Source organism: Heterocephalus glaber, unplaced genomic scaffold (assembly GCF_053883595.1).
Source record: "Heterocephalus glaber isolate CG9 unplaced genomic scaffold, H.glaber_assembly_v1.0 deba00001481, whole genome shotgun sequence".
NCBI lineage: Eukaryota > Metazoa > Chordata > Mammalia > Rodentia > Bathyergidae > Heterocephalus > Heterocephalus glaber.
Window position 1 is genome coordinate 44,504,499 of NW_028258317.1, and position 19,857 is coordinate 44,524,355.

At 35.9% G+C, this 19,857-nt stretch overlaps 1 protein-coding gene across 12 annotated transcripts in view; it reads right to left on the reverse strand.

Moving 5' to 3' along the window:
• Positions 1-19,857, reverse strand: part of Kdm4c (lysine demethylase 4C) — a 453,670-nt gene that overhangs the window by 159,256 nt on the left and 274,557 nt on the right. For all 12 annotated transcript variants that reach the window (XM_013069708.3, XM_087183467.1, XM_087183465.1 and 9 more), the window contains 3 exons: positions 19,122-19,303; positions 17,355-17,568; positions 15,461-15,537 (listed from right to left, as the gene is read on the reverse strand). In XM_013069708.3, the coding sequence (XP_012925162.2) occupies positions 15,461-15,537; positions 17,355-17,568; positions 19,122-19,303 (473 nt within the window). The remainder of the gene's footprint in view (positions 1-15,460; positions 15,538-17,354; positions 17,569-19,121; positions 19,304-19,857) is intronic.

The window sequence follows — 19,857 nt, forward strand, 5'->3', positions numbered from 1 at the left end:
TAAATAAACTGACCATTTGAGTTGCAAAAGAACAGCAAGCCATAATCCCACGTTATACACAGAAAATATGTGAAAGGCCAACTGACAAAACACTACATCTTTCTGTAAAAGACGAGGTGTGAGGATTTGAGTATGGTGGAGGTGAGGCTTCCTTCACAATACTGTATTAAGTACTTCCATACTCATAAAAAAAGCCACAGACAGGACACACGCATACACAAAGTGAACATTTTTACATTAAATATATGCAATTTAAAATAACTGTGGATGTTGCCCCATTTTTTACTTTGATTTTTTAACTTAAGTGAAAATTTAAAATGGCAAACCTCCGAACCTCCTATAGTCTTTCATTAAGTTGCAACTTCTTTCCAATCTAACTACGGAGATAACAAACTGTTCAGCCTTACAGAATAAAATACAAAATTAAAGTCTGTGCTTTGCCAGCCTTGTTTTGTCTTATTTTTAAAGAGCATGCCTTTGCAGGAACAATAACATCCAGAATAAAATGACTCACTACTATAAAGACTTAGATATTGTTAGTCAACCAATGTTCCCTGAAACAAAACAAAAAAATATATTAAAAATGCCTTTTACAACATGATTACTCTGTAAGGCAACTGTTACTTCTGTTTCCCAAGAATAGCATTAAAAAAGCCATTCTGCTGCATATTTTTTTCCTCAGGGTAGTTAAGCTGAACGAAAAAATATTAAATCAGATCATGTTCTGAACATTATACTTTTTCTGTGTGAGGTGAGGTCCCTTTCCTTCACCTACCACCATCAACAAAAATCTCCTTTAACAATGACAAATACTTTAAAAATTTGATTTCGTAACAAATTCTACACTGAGATGAACTGCTCCCTACTATACCAATTTACAACATGAAATGATTTTATGGCTGAGTTGTTAAACCATGAAGAAGAGTGTTTATAATCAAAATGCTGACACAACATTAACAACAATGGAGAGAAGGGCATTGTTATAATGCGGCTATTTGCAGCTGTTCATTATTTGTAGTAGAGGGAAATCATGTTCCAACGGCTCTTCTATAAAACATCAGTTAAAGAAATGCCAATATACACATTCTCTAGCTGCTCCAGAAGAAGCTCTCCTTTTAGCTGACATATCCATAAGTGCCACTAAAGCCAATTTTCAGTGCCATAGAAAAATAACGGCTCGAGCACCCCCCCACACACATAGGCGCACCTTCATTCATCTGACATGTTCATAACAGAAATGCAAAACTCTAAAATAAGGCTGCCTGAGCTTTGGAAAACAAAGGATAATTAATTACATTAAAGGAAAACTAGTGCTAACCAACAAAACATGGAAGAACTATTTTTGCATATGTGGCTTATTTATCAAGGCTGGAGAAAGGACAAGATGTCACATAACAGGGTTCGCATGAATTCTGAGTGATTAGGAAACTGAATGACAGATTTCCTACAGTATCCTTGAATGGAAATTCTACAGCCTCCAGTGAATTTTATACTACCAAGCGAGTTCTCTAACACAGATGTTCACATATATTTAGATTATAAGTGAAAACATTCACTCATCCAAGGAATATTCACACCATGATGTCTCTAGACAACCAGCAACAACAGGATAAGACAATGATCTTGCCTCAGGGAACTCACATTTGGGGGCTGGGAGAGGTAGACAATCTAAATGGGTAGAATAAGTAGATGACCTTTTCTAACAGGAAAGGACCCTGGTACAAAAACAAAATCTGCTAAAAGTTCACAAGTTCATGGAAAAAGGCAATGGCTTTATGCTAACCAAGATGGGAAGCCACTGTAAGGTTTGAGCAGTGTTATGGTTTATATAGACTCCTCTGAGAGCCTCAGGTGCTCAGAGGCCGGGCCTTTGACAGGTGATTAGGCTGTGGGGATGGCAGAGCTGGCCGCTGTTAGGTGGGGCCTGGTAGAAGAGGCAGTTCACAGGGGACATGGCTTGTAAGGGTATATCTCCCTTACCAGCTCTTTCCTTCCTGCACTCTGCTTTCTGGCCACCTTGATGTGAGCACTTTTTCCTCTGCTATGCCCAGCTGCCATGTTAGCCTATCTTGGAGCCAGAGAACTATGGACTGGAATCTCTCCAAACTATGAGCCAAAATAAAGCTCTCCTCTAAGTTGTAGGTGTTGGGTATTGTGTCTCAGTGATGGAAAAAGTAACCAAGACACAGAACAAAGACGTAATCTAATTTACATTTTAAATGGATCAATAAACCACTGTGCAGACAGCAGACCAGAAGTGGTACAAAGGTAAATGTGGGAAGTATGTACCTGGTTATTGCCAGAATCTAGGAAGGGGTGATGGGTGGATTAGACTAGAGTAATAGCAGCAGTGGTGATAAGAGCTGTCAAAAGATTACTAGATTATCCTGAATGGAAAAATGGGATTTAGGTCAGACTGTCAAGTCTAAGAAAAAGGAAAACCCTCAACTTTAACTCAAGCTTGTGGTCCCATCAGCTGGAAGGCCCTATCCTAGAAATAGGAAAACTTAGCAGAAGATGACTGGAATTCAGCTTGGGACAGGGTGTCAGCTATTGGACACACAAGCAGAGGTGCTATAACAGGAAGCTGGCTATCTGGGTCTGCAGTTCAAGGGAGGCTGTCTTGAACCCATAAAAGTACAAGCCATAAATAAGTAGTTGTTTAAACCCACTAAATCTATGAGGCAGGATGAGATCACAATATGGGTTACTATAGAAGAGGCCCCAATTTTGAACCGTGGGTAAATGGAACAGTACCATTTGGGAACATCAGGAGAACTGAGCTAAGGAGGGTGAAAAATCACAGGTAAAGTAGGAAGAGAAGCAGGAGACAACAGGGTGGTTGCTACAAGTTGACTGAAAACAGCACTTCAAAAAAGGGGCAGGCAGGGATCAACTGGTGGTTCTGGTAAAACACATGCTAAGAAAAAGCGGAGCAAAGCCTGTAACTAGAGATTAAAGAAGAAAGTGGGCTGGTCAGAGAAAGTAAAGACCAGTCTTTTAAAGAGTTAGACTGTATAAAGGGGCAAAGAAAAAGGGTGGTAACTGGCATGGGAGAAAAGCCGAGGGGTCTTTCAGTTTGAAGAGGGAATGACAAACACCCAGGTGTGTATTGATACTGAGAAGCATCTGGAGACATGATGAATGATTTCTCCATGATAATGTGAATGATGAACCCATGGATAAGGGACAGAATGGCGTGAGACAGGAGAGTACAGACTATAGATGTAGAAACCTTGAGAAGATTTCTGATGGGTTCTTGCTGCTTGGTGAAATATAAAATGAGCTCATTGCCTAAGAACAGAAAAGAGGAAGGAGTTGGGGGAGGTCTAGAGAGTAGTTATGAAACAGTGAAGCAGGAGAACGAAGTAAAGGGGTGATGGCAGTACAATCACTGGGCTCCACTGAGGATCCTATAACAGTTGTGACTTGAAAGCAAGAGCAATCTGCATGCTTAGTGTTTCTGTGCAGCTGTAATCAGCTACCGAACTGTAGGTAGACAGGTAGACTTCTTACCTGGCCAAGTTATGATGACAGGGAATAACAAAGTAAGGAAGTGGCAAGGGGGCCAAGAGTATATGCAAAGGAATAAATTAGAAGCTAAAAACAGAAGCAGAGACATGAAAGAACAGAGAAGCTGAGAAGTCAGGAGCATCACTGAATCACACTGCCACAGTGAGACTAAAGGATTTTGCTGAGGTCCAAGAAGAGGGTATGGGGCTAGAAAACCAGAAGAGGTTTAGGCAGCATGAAATTATCTAAAATCCAGAGATGATATTTAAAATGCAACATTTGCTGAAGATAAAACAGATACAACTCTTGAAGACACAGGCACAGGAATGGACTTTCTAAACTGAACCCCAATGACACAAATAATACCAAGAATCAACAAATGGAATTATATCGAATTAAAAAGCTTCTGCACACCACAGGAAACAACCAACAGAACGAAGAGATCTGCAGAGTGATAAAAACAATTTTGCCAGCTATTCCAAGGACAGAGAACTAACATCAAGAATATATAAAAAACTCAAAAAAAAAAGGACCTCCCCAATAAAAGACCCAATCAAAAATGACCAACCAAAATGCATAGCCAAAAAAAAAAAAAAACACCAAAATGCATAGCCATTTCTCAGAACTACAAATGGCTAATAAACACAAAAAATGCTCATCATCACTGGCCATCAGAGAAATGCAAATTAAAACTACACTGAGATACTGTAACACCTTACCCCAGAAAGAATAGCTATCTTCAAAAACTCTAAAAATAACAAATGCTGGTGAGGATGTGAGCAAAAAGGAACTCTACTACATTGCTGGTGGGAATATAAACTAGTACAATCACTATGAAAATCAGTGTTTGGATTCCTTTAAAAATTAAAAGTAGAAATTCCAATGGACCCAGCTATCTCCCTCCTAGGTATCTTCCCCCCAAAATTAAAATCCTCATGTTACAGGAATACATGCATAATATCCACATTTATAAGAGAACAATTTATAATATCTAGATCTTGGAAATAGCATATATGTCCATCAACAGATGAATGGATAAGAAAAATGTGGTATTTATAGACAATGGAGTACTACACTGCCAATAAGCTTAAGCCATTCATAGGCAAATGGATGCAACTTGAGAATACAATGTTAAGTAAAATAAGTCAGACAAGCTCAAACATTGCATGATTTCTCTCTCATACACACACACACACACACACACACACACACACACACGCAAATTAGGAGATAAAGAGGAAGTAGGGAGAAGTTCAAATACTTCCAAATTCTATTCTCTGAATTACATTCCATTGTTTTAAAAATATTTCATTTTGGGGCCAGGATTTAGCTCAGTGGTTCCACTGCCTCCCTCGCAAGTGCAAGGTCCCAAGTTCGATCCCCAGTACCAAAAAAAGAAAAATTTCATTTCATTTATACTATAAGTTTATTTTAGTTCATTGACAAGAAAGTTTGTGTTATTATCTGTTTCTTTTCTAGTTTATGTCTTGTACTGAGTAACTACTTTGAAGACTACAATAAACAGGGTAATAACTATTGTTATTCTCATTATTTGGATATGAAAATGTTTCCTTTTTCATAGAAAAAAAGAAAAAATGCAAAATACAGGACTGGGATATAGCTCAGTAGTACTGTGCTCAATTACCAGGCACAAGGCCCAGTGGTTGATGCCTAGTACTACAAAAAAGCAAAAAAGTAAAACTCAAAATAAAATGCAACATATCTAGTAGACAGGTCAGAGTGAAAACTAATGACCCTTTCAAAAGGCTGTCTTTACTGAACACCATATTAGTGCCCCTTCATTCCAATAACAAATTACTTCAAACTTAATGACTTAAACAATACAAAATTATAGAGTTAAGTAGGTCAGATGTTCAAAATAGGTTTCAGTGGAGTAAAACCAACGGGTAAACAGAGCTTATTCTTTCCTGAGGGGAGGATCTGTTGCTATGCCTCCTTGGCTCCTGAAGGTTAAGGTCTTCTCACATGTGTCTTCCTCCTTAGTCTCCATCCTTCATGGTTAAGGAGCTGTATGATTACGCTCAGTGCACCCAGATAATCCAGAATAATCTCCCAATGTAACTGCCATAATTCTCTTTTTGCATGCAACACAATATTTTCATGTGACACAATATTATAGGTTCCAGGCCTAAGGACATGCACATCTTTGCACACTATTCTCCCTACTACAGAAACCACTGGCAAAATAAGTACATGAAAAAAAAAATGTTTATCATCTTTACCCATTAGGGAAATGCAAATCAAAACAATTCTGAGGTTCCATCTTGCCCAAGTCAGAATGGCTATCATCAAGAACACAAAAAGCAATAAATACTATTGGCAAAGATGTGAGTAAAAAGCAATGCTTCTACATTGTTGATGGGAATATAAACTACTACAACCATGATGGAAATCAATACGGAGATTCCTCAAATAACTAGAAGCTAAAAATAAAAATTTTATTTGACTCAGCTATATCTCTCCTGGGTATATTCTCAAAAACAATGTACTATAGAGACACACGTACATACACACTCATGTTTATAGCAGCAATTTATAGCTTACTCTGGAAGCAGCCTAGATGGCCATCAACAGATGAATGGATAAAGAAAATGAGATATATTTTTTCAGCCATAACAAAGCATGAAATCATGTCATTGCAGGAAAATGGATGAAAATTGAGACTACAATGTTAAATGAAACAAAGCAGACAAAGATATCATATGGCTTCTTTTATATAACAAGCTGAAAATATAAATAAATAAAGTAAAATAAAGGAGAAACTGTAGGAATCAAAAAGGCAGATGTTTTGGAGATGGACAAGAGGACCAGTCAAAGACAGGGATATAAGGAGGGTATGTTATGTATGTGTACCAATTCCTCTAAATGAACATAACTATTATGTACTGACCATGTCACACATACATACAGTGGCCAAAACAAGAGCATGTACATGAACACATCTGGGAACTACTGAACTTGGCTGAGACAGGCATCCCCATCTCCTGAGTACCCATTAATACAACCAGCCAAGTTAAAGGTTTGTATTTAACGACATTAATGTTATTTCCTATGATACAGGTGAGTAAAATAGTTAAGGGTTTGTAGCCAATTAATTTCATTTTCTAAACTACAGAGTTGAGCTAAAACACTGTTTTGAAAATCTTATCTTTGTATAAAAAGCTAGCAGCAACTTACTTAAATCATAACTATAAATTTTTTCAGAAAGAAAACTGTTAAGTGAAGTAGGCTTGTATTCCAACAAATTGAAATTATCAAAAGCTTTTATATAAACAAACTTAATTTTCATTTGCTGTTTTCTAAATTACACAATTTTAGTTTTTCTTTAATTTACAAGATGGACAAAGTACACTTACTACATTTTAACTTTTTAAATATCATCACACTACCATTTGTGTGAAAGAGAACAGATGAGTTCACAGAGCACCTACCTGTCTAGCAAGCCATTCACATGCTAGGCAGCAAGAAGCAGCACCAACACTACCTGTGACTGGTCAGAGGTAACTACACAGAGGTTGCTACACTCACATCACAGTATTTGTAGGCTTCTGAGCAAAGCATCTCAAGATGAACAGGTAATGGTTAAGCTTAACTGACAACTAACTACACTGGTTTGGGAACTGCCTAGAGTATTAGTAAAGCACACTTCAGGAGTGCCAGGCTGGGTTGTGAAGACATGACCTTAGGGTCTCTATCTGCCCCCGGGCCCCTTCTTCCATGGTACTCTTCTATACACTGCTTCCTGGCCCCTTCTCGACATAAGCAGCTTTGCTCCACCATGGTGTTTTTGCCTTAGAGCCAGTTGTATGCAGACTGAATCCTGTAAAACTGAGCCAAATTAAGCCTCTCCTTTAAATTACCAGTGTTGGGTATTGCATCCCAGCAACAAAAACCTAATATACGTCAAACTTTGTTAAAACTGTACATTTGGTTTTCAAATAAAAACTCAGCTGGTTTATTCCTTCTTCCCTGCATGATCATCAGCAATAAACAGCAAAATACATGTTTTCCTCATCTAGCTACTGGATTGATTTCTGCCTTTCATGAGAAATGCCTGCACTGCAGTTTTCACCCCACTCATCCTGGAGACCTCTTTCCTCTTTGCGAAGGAGAGCCTCCTTGCAGCCGAGTAACCTCAGGGCATGCACAGCCTGGTGTGCAGTACAGTGTGTTAGGCTCTTGTAATGTCACTCATTATTCTTCCTGACTTCCCTTGTGCTCTCTGGTTGAAACACTAAAGATTAATGAGGCATTTGTTCTCAATCAAGGAGCTATTTATGAATACAGTTCCACTTATAGTAGGCCATGTAGACTTCTTTTTCTTAGTCTTCATTACAAAAGGGGAAGGGTGTTCATTGAACAAAGGGGGAAGGAAAGAACAGAGTCAAATGATTTGTGGCTTTCTAGCCTGTAAGCAGTTCCCTAATAGAAAGGCTTCCACATCATAGCCTTGCTGTCAGGATAACTGATATCCTCAAATGTGCTCTTCTATTTGGTTAAAGTACAATAATTATTACCACTCTGGCCTTTGTGAGCCAAGGTTTAAGACTGCAGCTGTTTGGAATAATTTGCCTCCTAAATGTACTACCTCAGAGGAAGAGTAGGATTCTAGCTGTTGGTTCAGACACATCTCAGTGGGGAGGAGCAAGGTGGCAAAAGCAACCGCTTGGCCACAAAAGGGCTCTGCCTAGTGGTGAATGCCCTGCCTTTGACAGGAACAGGGCCTTTCTTTTCCACTAGTTTTACTTTGTATGTACTTCAAAGTCAGCCTTCCAAGCTGTCAAGACTTTTATCACCTAGTCTCAACAGTATCTCATGGAATAAAAAAAATACAGCATAAAACATATCAGAGGGAGCAGCAATGCCACCATGACCTCTAACAGCCATAAGCCAATCTGATCTAAAAATCAATGGCTTGATCTACAAAGTGACTTCAGAGCTCTTCACAAAAGACAAATGTCAACACTGTTGTTATTTGGGAAATTGGATGCAAGATTATCCAGCTCTAGGAAAGGTTCCCCGGGGAGAAACTAGAGGAAATATAAAATGAAAAAGAACCTGTTACTGAACTACCCAAGGATGATATTCTATAATAAGCAGCTAAGATTGCTCAGGCTGGACTAAAACTTGGAATCTTCTTGCTTGAGCCTCCCAGAGTGCTGGGATTACAGCATTTGCCACCACATGAGTTACTCTCTTAAACCTTTTGGTTAATTATCTGTAAAATAAGATTTCTGAAAAAGATACAGAATTCTTTAACAATACTAAAAAAGTATTAAATTCTACGGAAACTAAGAGAAGAACTGTAAATTCTATTCCTACAACTTAGATTATATCTAAATCATTAGTTATTCTGAATTTGAGGCACAGATTTAAAAGGTGAAACTATTTTTTTCTAAAACAGAAGATTCCAAAAGCCAAATAATTGGTAATCTGTAACAACAATTATCAATACCACTGTCTTTATGAGGCTGAAGAAAGAGAATAAATGTGCCATGGAATACAGGTGACACAATCCTCATCACATGTATAGTTTTTTCAATTCTTAGAATCTTCACCCTAAAAGGACTGTGTCAGATACACAGGTCAGAAAGTGCTATCTTTAGATTCAGAAGAGTGGATTTGGGGTTGCTTCCTAGAAGTACCGCCATACACAGGAACTATGCTTAATAGGAGACAGCTTCAAACTAATGATGAGAGTCAAAGACTCCATCAAATGGTCTACCTTCCTCCACTCACTAATTGTTATACAGATATATAAAGAGAATTATAAGGACTGGAGCTTCAGAGCTCTCAAAGATGTTAAAAGTTAGCAGCTTTCTAAAACATGGATCTTTTTACCTAAGAGTTAAGGTTTGGAGTTAAACTAAGGTCCACTCCAAAGATAAGGAGTTCTGATAAACAGTTTTTTAAAAAGACAGATTCTTTAGCCCACATGATTTAGCAACACTGTGGGGGTGGGTTTGATATACATCATTACCTCAGGTATTGTAGAATTAAAAATTTTGACTATAATTTATGAAGAGAAAAAGACACTTTCATTTAGAAGCCAAATAAAATATCCATGTGTAGCACTGGAGAGCGTGAATGGCAATCATTACTCATTTTATATGTGACACTTATTTATAATCAAGCAATGAAAAAATGTGGCAACAGCAACCAAAATGCTTATTTTTAAGCACTGCAAAGAAAATCAAGAGGCAAGGATAGGCTGATTTCAAATGATCATAAAGGTATAGTTCACTCATATTACTCCAGTTTAAAAACAAATAATAAAGGCATGGTAAATAAATGTACAGCATTGAAAACATGCCTCATGTTTAGCTTTTGATTTCTTATAACCATTTTGAGAAACAATGCTATGCTTATTATACCTGTATAATACAACTTTATTATTCTGCCAAATGATAAATGCTTTTCAGTAGATAATAAATGTGTACAATTACCTAGTCTATCTATTTCATTACAGAGAAAGAGAATTTTAACCTATCATGTGATTTGTTTGTTTTGCGGTACCGGAGACTGAACTCAGGACCTTGCACTTGCCAGGCAGGTGCAGCAACACTGAGTTACACCCCTGGCCCTATCATGTGTTTTTTATTTTTCATTATTAAATACACTGTTTCATAGAATGGCAATACACCCTTAAAACACAATGGATAGCTTCTCTTTCGTACTGTACTACTATCAAACAAAAATACTCAAATTCTCCCATATTAAACATAAAGAATATGCTGAAATAAAAAGAAATTTGGAGCAATGTTCATTGCCCAGCACCCCAAATGACAAGTTGACAGAATTACAATAAAGCCTTGGGATAATTTTGTTGGATTTTACTTTTTTTTTTTTACAACAATTTAAGATAGGAAAACACACACACACACACACACACACACACACACACAAAGAGATTTTCCATATATCCCATTCCCTAACACATAAATATTCTCTCCCATTATCGGCTTCACCACCAGAGCAGTACATTTGTTATGAGTGATGAACCTGTGCAGACACACCCTTATCACCCAGAATCCACAGTTTATACTTAGGGTACTCACAATGTTGAACATTTTATAGGTTTAGACAAAGGTATAATGAAATGTATCTACCATAATGATATCATACATAGTATTTTCACTGATGAATAATGTATAATGATGAATATGTGTAATAACATGAAAATTGTCATCTGGCCAATAATTACTAGTATCACATGTTACTCCTATACTTTATAGTTACTCATCACCAAAGAGTACACAATTTAGCTTGGTTAAAAATCCCAAGTATTAAGGAAAACTAATTAAAGTAAAATGTAAACACAAAGCAAAGCAGGGGCGGGGGATTTAGTGCAGTGGCACTGAGCCTGCCTTGCAAACGCAAGGTCCTCAGTTTGAACCCTGGTTTTAAAAAAAAAAAAAACAGCAACAACATCACAAACCAAAGCAGAATCGAGGAATTTTACAGTCAAAGTAGAACTTAAATATACATCTCTAGTTGAACCTCCTCATTATGCAATTCTTAAATCTTCCTTCCATTTAGATTTCATTTACAATACAGATATGTGAACTACACATTTACTCACCCTATTCCCCATGAATTATTTCAGGTAATAAAAAGCTCCCGAGTAAGAGAGAGCACAAATGATTTCACTTGGAATTTTTCAAGCTGACAATGAAAAATGATAGCACAGGCAACACTGCCATGTATAGAAGACTGGCAACTCACCATTAACCAAAGTCATAAATCTGACCAGGTAGGTAGTAAGTTACCAGTCTTCACAAGCAGCTTTCACTCTCATTCATGGCATTATAACAAAACTCGTATCTCCCTTCCCCTGAAAGATCCTTGAAAAAATATCCCAATTTCCTGGACAGAAACAACTGTCAAAGTGCTACATTATCCCTTAATTTTTTTTTAACAGTACCAAAAGATTTGAAAAGTGTGGGGTGAATGCGTATGGAAGAAACCAGCTCCACAGAACAAACTTGGGCCAAACAAAGAGAAAAAGAGGATAAAAGCAAAAAATAAAAGTACACGCTGCATCTGAGAAATAGTGTGGGCTACCATGCAAACATACACAATAGCCTAGCTCTCAATTTTTAAAAAGAATCCTATTCAAATCTATTTTAACTTCTTTAACTGCCTATATTTATCCTTTAGAATTATATATCATAAATTCATCAGAAGATCACATGTAAAAATATTCCTATTACTTATTAGCAGCTACATTTTAATACTCTAGAGAACATATAGAATTTAATCATTAACTTTTATAATCAAAGTACATTTTCAGATTGTCAGGCTATTACAGACATTTAATTAATATCTTCCATCATAATTAAAAGTGTGGCCCTAAAGTAGTTTTCAGGTATTTCAGAGATATACCTAGACTCTGGACAGTTTTCAATGTAGGGATAAATACAAGGAAAGAGCAGAAGAAAAATTCAGAAAGAAAGACTATTAGGTTCACCTTGTTAAACAGCAGGAGCCTATAGTAGAAATTGGTGCCCACAACAGACACAAATTAGAGAAAATTAGATTAAAAATGACAAAATGTATAGAATAAAATAACAAAAAACAGACACTAAAATGAGAATAGAAACTTTATACATCTAAGAATAGGGCCCAGGAATGTTTGAAATGTTCTCTAAAAGGATACTATAATAAATGACAAAAAATTGCTCCAACAAAGAATTATGTAAGTAGAGAAAATAGGGCTCTACAAAACAGAGCTGAAAATAAAATAATCTAATATATCTGAGTTATAAGCCATAAATCCAAACAGAGCTTTCATACTGTTGTCTTTATTTATTTGAGTAACACTGATATAGGAGAAAGCCAAGGTTCAAAGCAATGATATCAAATTAGAGCTAAGAAATACACACAGTTGTTGGATTTTTCTTTCATTTCATTTGAAAGAGGGTACAAAACCATAATCCTAGAATCTAAACTACAGTATAATCCAAAAATCATAATGGCTTTCTTAAGTACATCCATTTGAAGCTACAATACAGCTTTCTGGTTTCTGTTTTCATTGACACAAGTGGATAAAATAAGTAAATGGCAATAAAATGGATCAGAGTGAGGTATGAATTCAATCTTTGAAAACTGTAAGGACATCTAAGATAAAAAATAAAGAACTGGCCCTTAACACTATGATATCAACCTCTCTACATTCTATATTCTTATCTTAAAATGATCAAACATTATACATGTATTAGGAATATTCTAGAGACAAATGAGACAGGGTCTGGCCTCCAGTTACTTAAAAACTGAAAAGTACCTGCCTGGGTCCAAAGTGACATCCACTCCGTAGAACTATTATATGAAAAGACACCTGGTCTATGAGTTTTAATTCCAGATTTACATGGATTTTTCCTTATCTTCTCCAGGTAGAAGTTGACAAAAATTACTACACTCTAGCACATGGATTTATTTATTGTCAGGGATCAGATTAAATGAATTTAAGATGCCTTTGCTTCCAAACTACTATTGATTCTTAATTCTATGATACAGTACAACTATACTATAGTCTTATTTTTAAGGTACATCTTTAAGCTTGGCATAGCGATGCACACCTGTAATCCTACTGGGAGAATGAAGTAGGAGGATTGTGAGTTCTAGCCTAGTGTAGGTAACTTAGGCAAGACTGCGTCTCAAAATAAAAAATATAAAAAGGAATAGGGATATAGCTCAGTTTGTGAAGGCTCCATATTCAATCCCAAGTAACGCCCACCCTAAAAAAGTATATTTCAGAAATAGAATCACCACATATAATTCTTACAAATACCTTTTAAAAACACAAAGAGTTCAAATGAACTTAGCAAAAAAGGAAACAATTAGAATAATCATATTTGTCATATAATCATATCTCCTAGGCTTTAGAAATTTGTTTTTCATTCCTGATGAATAACTCTTACCTTTACAAGGTATATTTTTTTTAATCCTAGGAAAAAATGAGGAATGAGAGCATATGAACTACAAGCCAACACTGAAATACCATTCCACTTCAGCTGCACTATTAGATTTCCATGACTTTCTTAGAGCCTCCACTTAAAAGGAGGTATAGGGCTACGCTGGAATCTAAAGATGACAATATGAGATTGACTCCCAGAGAAGTCATGTGGAAGAACTTATTTAAATGCAATCATTACAGCCACAAAATTCAAAGAAATCAAACTTAAATGTTTAGTAAAAATTAATACTGCCAAACTACCTCATTAAATCAAGGTATTAAAGTCAGAATATCAATATTGTCAGTTTCTTTTCTGCAATTCAATTATTAATTAGGAGAACTAGAAATGGAACTTCATAAAATTCACTCAAAATGGATAAACTAAAAAAAAAAAAAAAAACAACAACTGATATCCACTAAGAATTCAGAAATTTCCAATTTAAAATAAGACATTACGTGGGTCGGGGCAGGGATGTAGCTCAGTGACAGAGGGACTAGTGCCTAGCCCAGGGCCTGGCTCTGCCATGCAATGGCACCTTGGACCATAGGGTGCCCTGTGTGCAAGCACAGGAGCCAGGAAGTGTCTGTGAGTGGGACAGAGAATTTGTAAGGCCTTGGTGAGCTCAACCAGATGGCCTCTCATTTCTAACTGCATTTCTAATTCTTCAACATGAATGAGTCAAAACTGGTTCGATAAGGCTTTACTCTGGCTCATACAATGAAATAAGATCTGCACAGTAAATAGGGGCTGAATTTATCCAGTCATACCAATAGCCAAGAATACCTGGCTATTTTAAGGATGCTTTTTATTTACTTAGATTTTGTTACCCTTACTGATCATAACAAAGCAAATACCACAGTGTTTTCCAGGCCAACTAAAATAGTGGCTTCTGTTACCTCTGACATCAAACAGACCATATTATTTAGTCTATAAAGAGTGTCCAAATTTCCCACCTCTTTCCCTCACTCCCCAAAGTGAATGCCAGCAATAAAACCATTCAGAAAGATAACCCTCTCAGACTCCTTTCATTTATAGTCACCATGTCTACTTCCACACTGAGACCTAACTATAATTAATCACGACATAAATTTTCATCATGTAGGACATATTCCTCATATTGTCCTTCAGGTGTTCAATTCTGGCTATAAGAAAATTTAATTCTTTATAATTACTGATCATTGAAGTATACAGAAAAGGCCACTCTTACAATTGAAAGCATAAAGTTCATTATCTGCTCTGAGCATTGGTGAGGGATAGAGTGTGGTGATTTGGCAGGTCTTGGCTTTTGAGAATGTTCTTATTTCTCTTGAAAGACAAGACAATTTTTAAGAAAAATTAAGAAAGAACATGAATGGTAGAATGTGTGATAAAGTACATTAGTGAAATGGAAATCAAAAATTGGGTGTAAGTGAAGTTTCCACAGGGGTTTTAGAGCAAGAATAATCTATGACCCTCAAGTGGCAGATCATTGTTAAAGCTTCTCTCTCAACTGCACAGCAATGCCTGGTCGAGCTAATACTCTAAAAATTTTTAAGATATAGAAGCAAGGATGAATAAATGCGGGATAAAACAATCTTAATCTAGAGGAAAAGTTGGAGATCAACATGGTTTCTTCAGGGGTCACAAGGGGTCACACCTCTACCTGACAGTTACCTATAATGCTTATTTTTAAGGATTGAAAGAAATGGGGCTGAACAGAAAAATGAAGTACAACTTTGAAGCCTTAAAATATAAACGTGGACTTGATAAACTGACAGTCCCTATAGGTTTAAAAGTAGAAGAGAAATTTACCTACTATCTTTTAAATGTCAGCACATAGGATGATTTGGACAGGAAAGGCTAGAAAGACAAGAAAAGTATGGAACTACACACAAGAACATGTGTGCAATCTTATTTTCTAGCCGACTTAATGTGCCCACCATGTATAGGGTAAGAGGAGGGGTAAAGCACTACTAGAATAGGCTACGTACTGCTGTCCACGCATTTCTTTTGCACCGGGCGCACAGCCATCCATCACAGATCTCATGAGAAGGGACACCGTAACAACCTAGAAAATAAGAATATGGATCCACGCATAAGGTCTCTTGCATCTTTAAAATATATATCTCATGCACAAGCATAAGGACCCGAGTTCAATCCCCAGTACCAAAAAAAAAAAAAAAAAAAAAAAAAAAAAAATATATATATATCAACACCAAAATAAATAAAATCAGGCTAACTACCTACCATTCTATTTTTTATTTCCACTGGCAGGATAAAGTATACGCAAGTCTGTCTCAAAGATAATTTTGGTTCTCATTTTTTGTAATTAATAAGAATTAGACCCAGGAAACATGAGGTTGTGGGTCTAAATGCTAAGTAATCTTCAACTGAATATGCAATAATAAAATTTCTAAACTATTCCAATCTTTCACTCATGCATAAACATTTCAAAATATGTTCCAATTCATGAAGGGAAATGCTATTACAATAAATATATTTTGTCATATTAAGTTTTTTAAATTAACTTAATTTAAAATTACATTTCAAAAATTAAACCTAATTAGCTATCATTTCAGTGACAGGGCAAAGGCTGCACAAGTTGTGATTAATGATGAAGAGATGTCTTCAATTCAGCTTGTCTAGTGGGTTAATGCCTGGCCCAAAATAACTAAGAAGATGACTGGGTACAAATACGTGTGGCAATCATGCAACAGTAAGAAACATGTTACTTGGACTTCTTGAAATAGAGTTTTAAATGACTGAAATGAGTAACTTCTAACATCAGATATTGGTAACATTTGAGGTAAGAACAGAAAATAACAAATATAATTACCAAAGAAAAGCCTCTCATAGTTAACTAAGTCTATTAAATACTAAGCTCAAGCACATGTTTATGAACTATTATGGTTAAATTGTATAGCTGCAACATTGAGGAACCAAGTTTAACTCCTTATTTTGGGGGTTCTGGTACTGTGTCTTTTGAATATATATAATAATGTACAGTAAATATTGTGTGAGTATGACCAACTGATATCAATATAACAAAAAGATTTATTATATTTCAGGTAGATGATGTTCGAACCACTTCAGGAAGCTGACAGACTATTTCAACTCAAATATTAAAAACTATTAAATACAGAAGATGATAATTATGGTATAAATCATCCAAACTACATTATGTATATCACATATAAGTTCATTAACAAAATATGTGATTGAATAAAATCTAGAGTAATAAAATGCTTTAAAATCGAGTTGTAGCATATAATAGATCCCTTTTACATATTCTGTTTAAGATTTACACACAGACCAATGTTTATAAACTGTATTTACCACTTATCCACCTGTGTAAAAGTAACAAATTGAGACAGATATGGGACTTAACCATCTCACTCCAAGGAATGAACTACTGTGATGACTGTTCAACCCAGAAGGCAGTAGAGATTTCCCTACTCTTACGATAAATAAAACTTTAACTCAGCGCAAGAATAACTCTCCAAATCACCAAGGAAATATTCATTTCTCATTAAAAAGTCACAAACAAAATAGTCATCAATCGATATCAGAATTTGAATTAAGTTTTTATAAGATACACCTTAAAATAAGGGAAATTCAAGCATTTGAAAAGAGCCCTTTGACAAAAGGACACCTCAGCAGGACCCCAAACTAACAAAACACCAGAACTGCTTTCTACTAGCTCTGCACAAAACTGGAGACAAAAGAATGATTACATACTCATACTTTCCATGGAGGAAAAAATTATCCAACCATTAAGAATCACATAGTTCAATGAAATAGATTGGCAGGTCCCAAAGAGGTGAAAAATAAGTCCTATGTGAAGCACTTAAAAGCTACTGATTGATGAATTAAAGATTTATTTACTTGCATGAACCCGTACACAGCACTTTGCACAGGAAATCAGAAGACTTGTTCCATCCTCTTCAAGGAAGGCACTGGGTGGAGAATATTCTATATTTTCTTCACTATAAATAAAACACATCTCTGGAATGAGGGGCTTAGTCTTTCCTCCAGACATAACCACTTCATCTGATTTTGTCTCCCATCTAGAATCATTTTCTTCATTGCTGCTATCTGGCTGAAAAACACAACAATTCCACATGAGTAAAAACAGAAATATGCTCAGCATTCATTCTGCTGGCTCCAATGCATCCTCACCTGTATAACTACTGAATTTTAACTTTTGTTCTTGTTGTTCCCCTTAACCAATGAATTAGCTTTTTAGCAATGCTCCTTCTCAGACTCACATGCAGAAGCTAATTTGCAAGAATAAGAGAATATTCTGAATGCCTGCTCATTGAGCTACCAACACTATGTTCTTCAGAGGTAGTTCACTGAAAGCATCAATTCTTCTGATGAATTTTCTTTCCATCTTTACTTGCAATAAGTTAACACCTGCTTTCATTTAGTGAAAAACACTAGCTGGTAACATTTGAAGGAGTGTTTTAAACGATCCCACTTTTAATCTGGGTAAAAGAATTTAGAGAGGCATCAAAGGTATTTGCCTCACCAGGAAGGCTTAAATAGCAAGAAGGAGAACTAATAAATGTGACTGAATAAGAGGATCATGTGCCAAATAAAACTGTCATCTTTCACCAAAATATATGAAAAATGCTTAGTATTTATTTGAAACTATAAGTAATGCACTAGCATATTATCTCCAGAAATAATACATTACCCAAATTTACTGTATTAGTTGGAATTTGTTATTATTGGGAAATATATAGGCAGATTAGAACACCAAAATGAAACTCAATAAGAAAAGTTAAAATGCAGAAATTTAACAGTGAAAGGAAAACAAAAGTAATGCTTGTTACTCGCCAATGACATATTAAAAAACACAAAGAGGGTAAACTACTTCTATTTATAATGGTCTAAAAATGTGCAATATCACACATTCTCTTGATCTGAAACATCTGAACGGAAGTTTACTTTCACATGGAAGTCTAAGAGAGATGTGAGAAATATTTAATTCTGATTCTGTTAGTGAAAATATAACAAAAAACACAGTATTTATATCAATACACTTTGTAATAAAGTACCTTAAAGCAGACCATGTAATTCCACCTGTACTAGATTCCTGAAGATCGTTTCATCTGTGTTAGTGAAAATGTGACCCTCCTTGAGCAGAGATGCTATCAGTAGGACATACATGGAATGATGATGAAAACATCAAGTACAGCTGACTAATGATGGGGGAGGACAACTCAGTTTATATTTAGGCCTGACTGTGCCTTTTGCATGTTCCACGTGGGAAGATGAAGAGAGAGACATTAAAAATTTGAACCATAGCTCACATTTATACCACTTGAGAATCACATTTTCAAGTATAAAACAGAAACCAGATCTAAGCTCTCTCTTTGCAATGTCCAGGAATAGAAAGCTTGGAATTGCTTACTTGAAATTAACTGAGGCATTTAAAAAAGGTAAAATATTGTCAAAAAATGGCTCTTAGGACAGCATGAAGAAATTGTGTGTTGTTCTATGAAGGCCATTACCTAACAAGTATTACCACCTTCTTTCTGATATGTATACGAAGCCTACAATGAGTCAAAGGTAACTTCATGGATGTAGAGTCATATAGAAAGTACAGCAGGGAGAGAATATATTGACAATCACACTCCTAATTACCTTGTAGTATGGCATAAGCAGGGTGCAAATAGCACAGTGTGGCTCCATTTTCGCTACGGTTGCATTATACTCCTGCTCAGCCACAAAGTTAGGGGACTTTGTCTGCCAAAGGTGGATGAGAGGCTTTGCCCAAGACTCTGTTTCTTCCACTTCCTCTTCTATTGATGAAACCTCAGGCAATTCTTAAGGAAGAGGGCATGAAAACACAATGAGCAGAGACCCAGGGAAAAACAATTACTCTCCTTATATAAAAGCACATATTCCAAAATATCCATGATATTAATAACAGATACTAAGCTATTTTGTCTAATAATGCATTCTGAGTGAAACAGAATAAAGCAAGTTTTATTTTCATCCATCAAAGACCAGATCAGATCATATGGCCAGAAAAACAGCTTACCTTTGTAACCTTCCCCATCCCTGTCAGGAATCATTACACTGCTCCCTCCTTTCAACTTCACTATTTCTGTGTTTCAACTGCTATCATAATGCTACATATGGTAAAATAAATTTATGTGCATGAAATTATCTTCCAGTTATCAGGGAATTATCTAAACCCATTATTGCCTTATCAATGTTTTACCTTTTCTCCTAATATAATATTGTTTTAATAAAGGTTTATGAGACATCATTACATTTGTTTTTGGGTTCAAGAATCAATGATATTTACACAGTAATTACATGTCAAGTAAAACACTGTCAATACATGGATAAAAAAGATGACTCCTATGCCAAA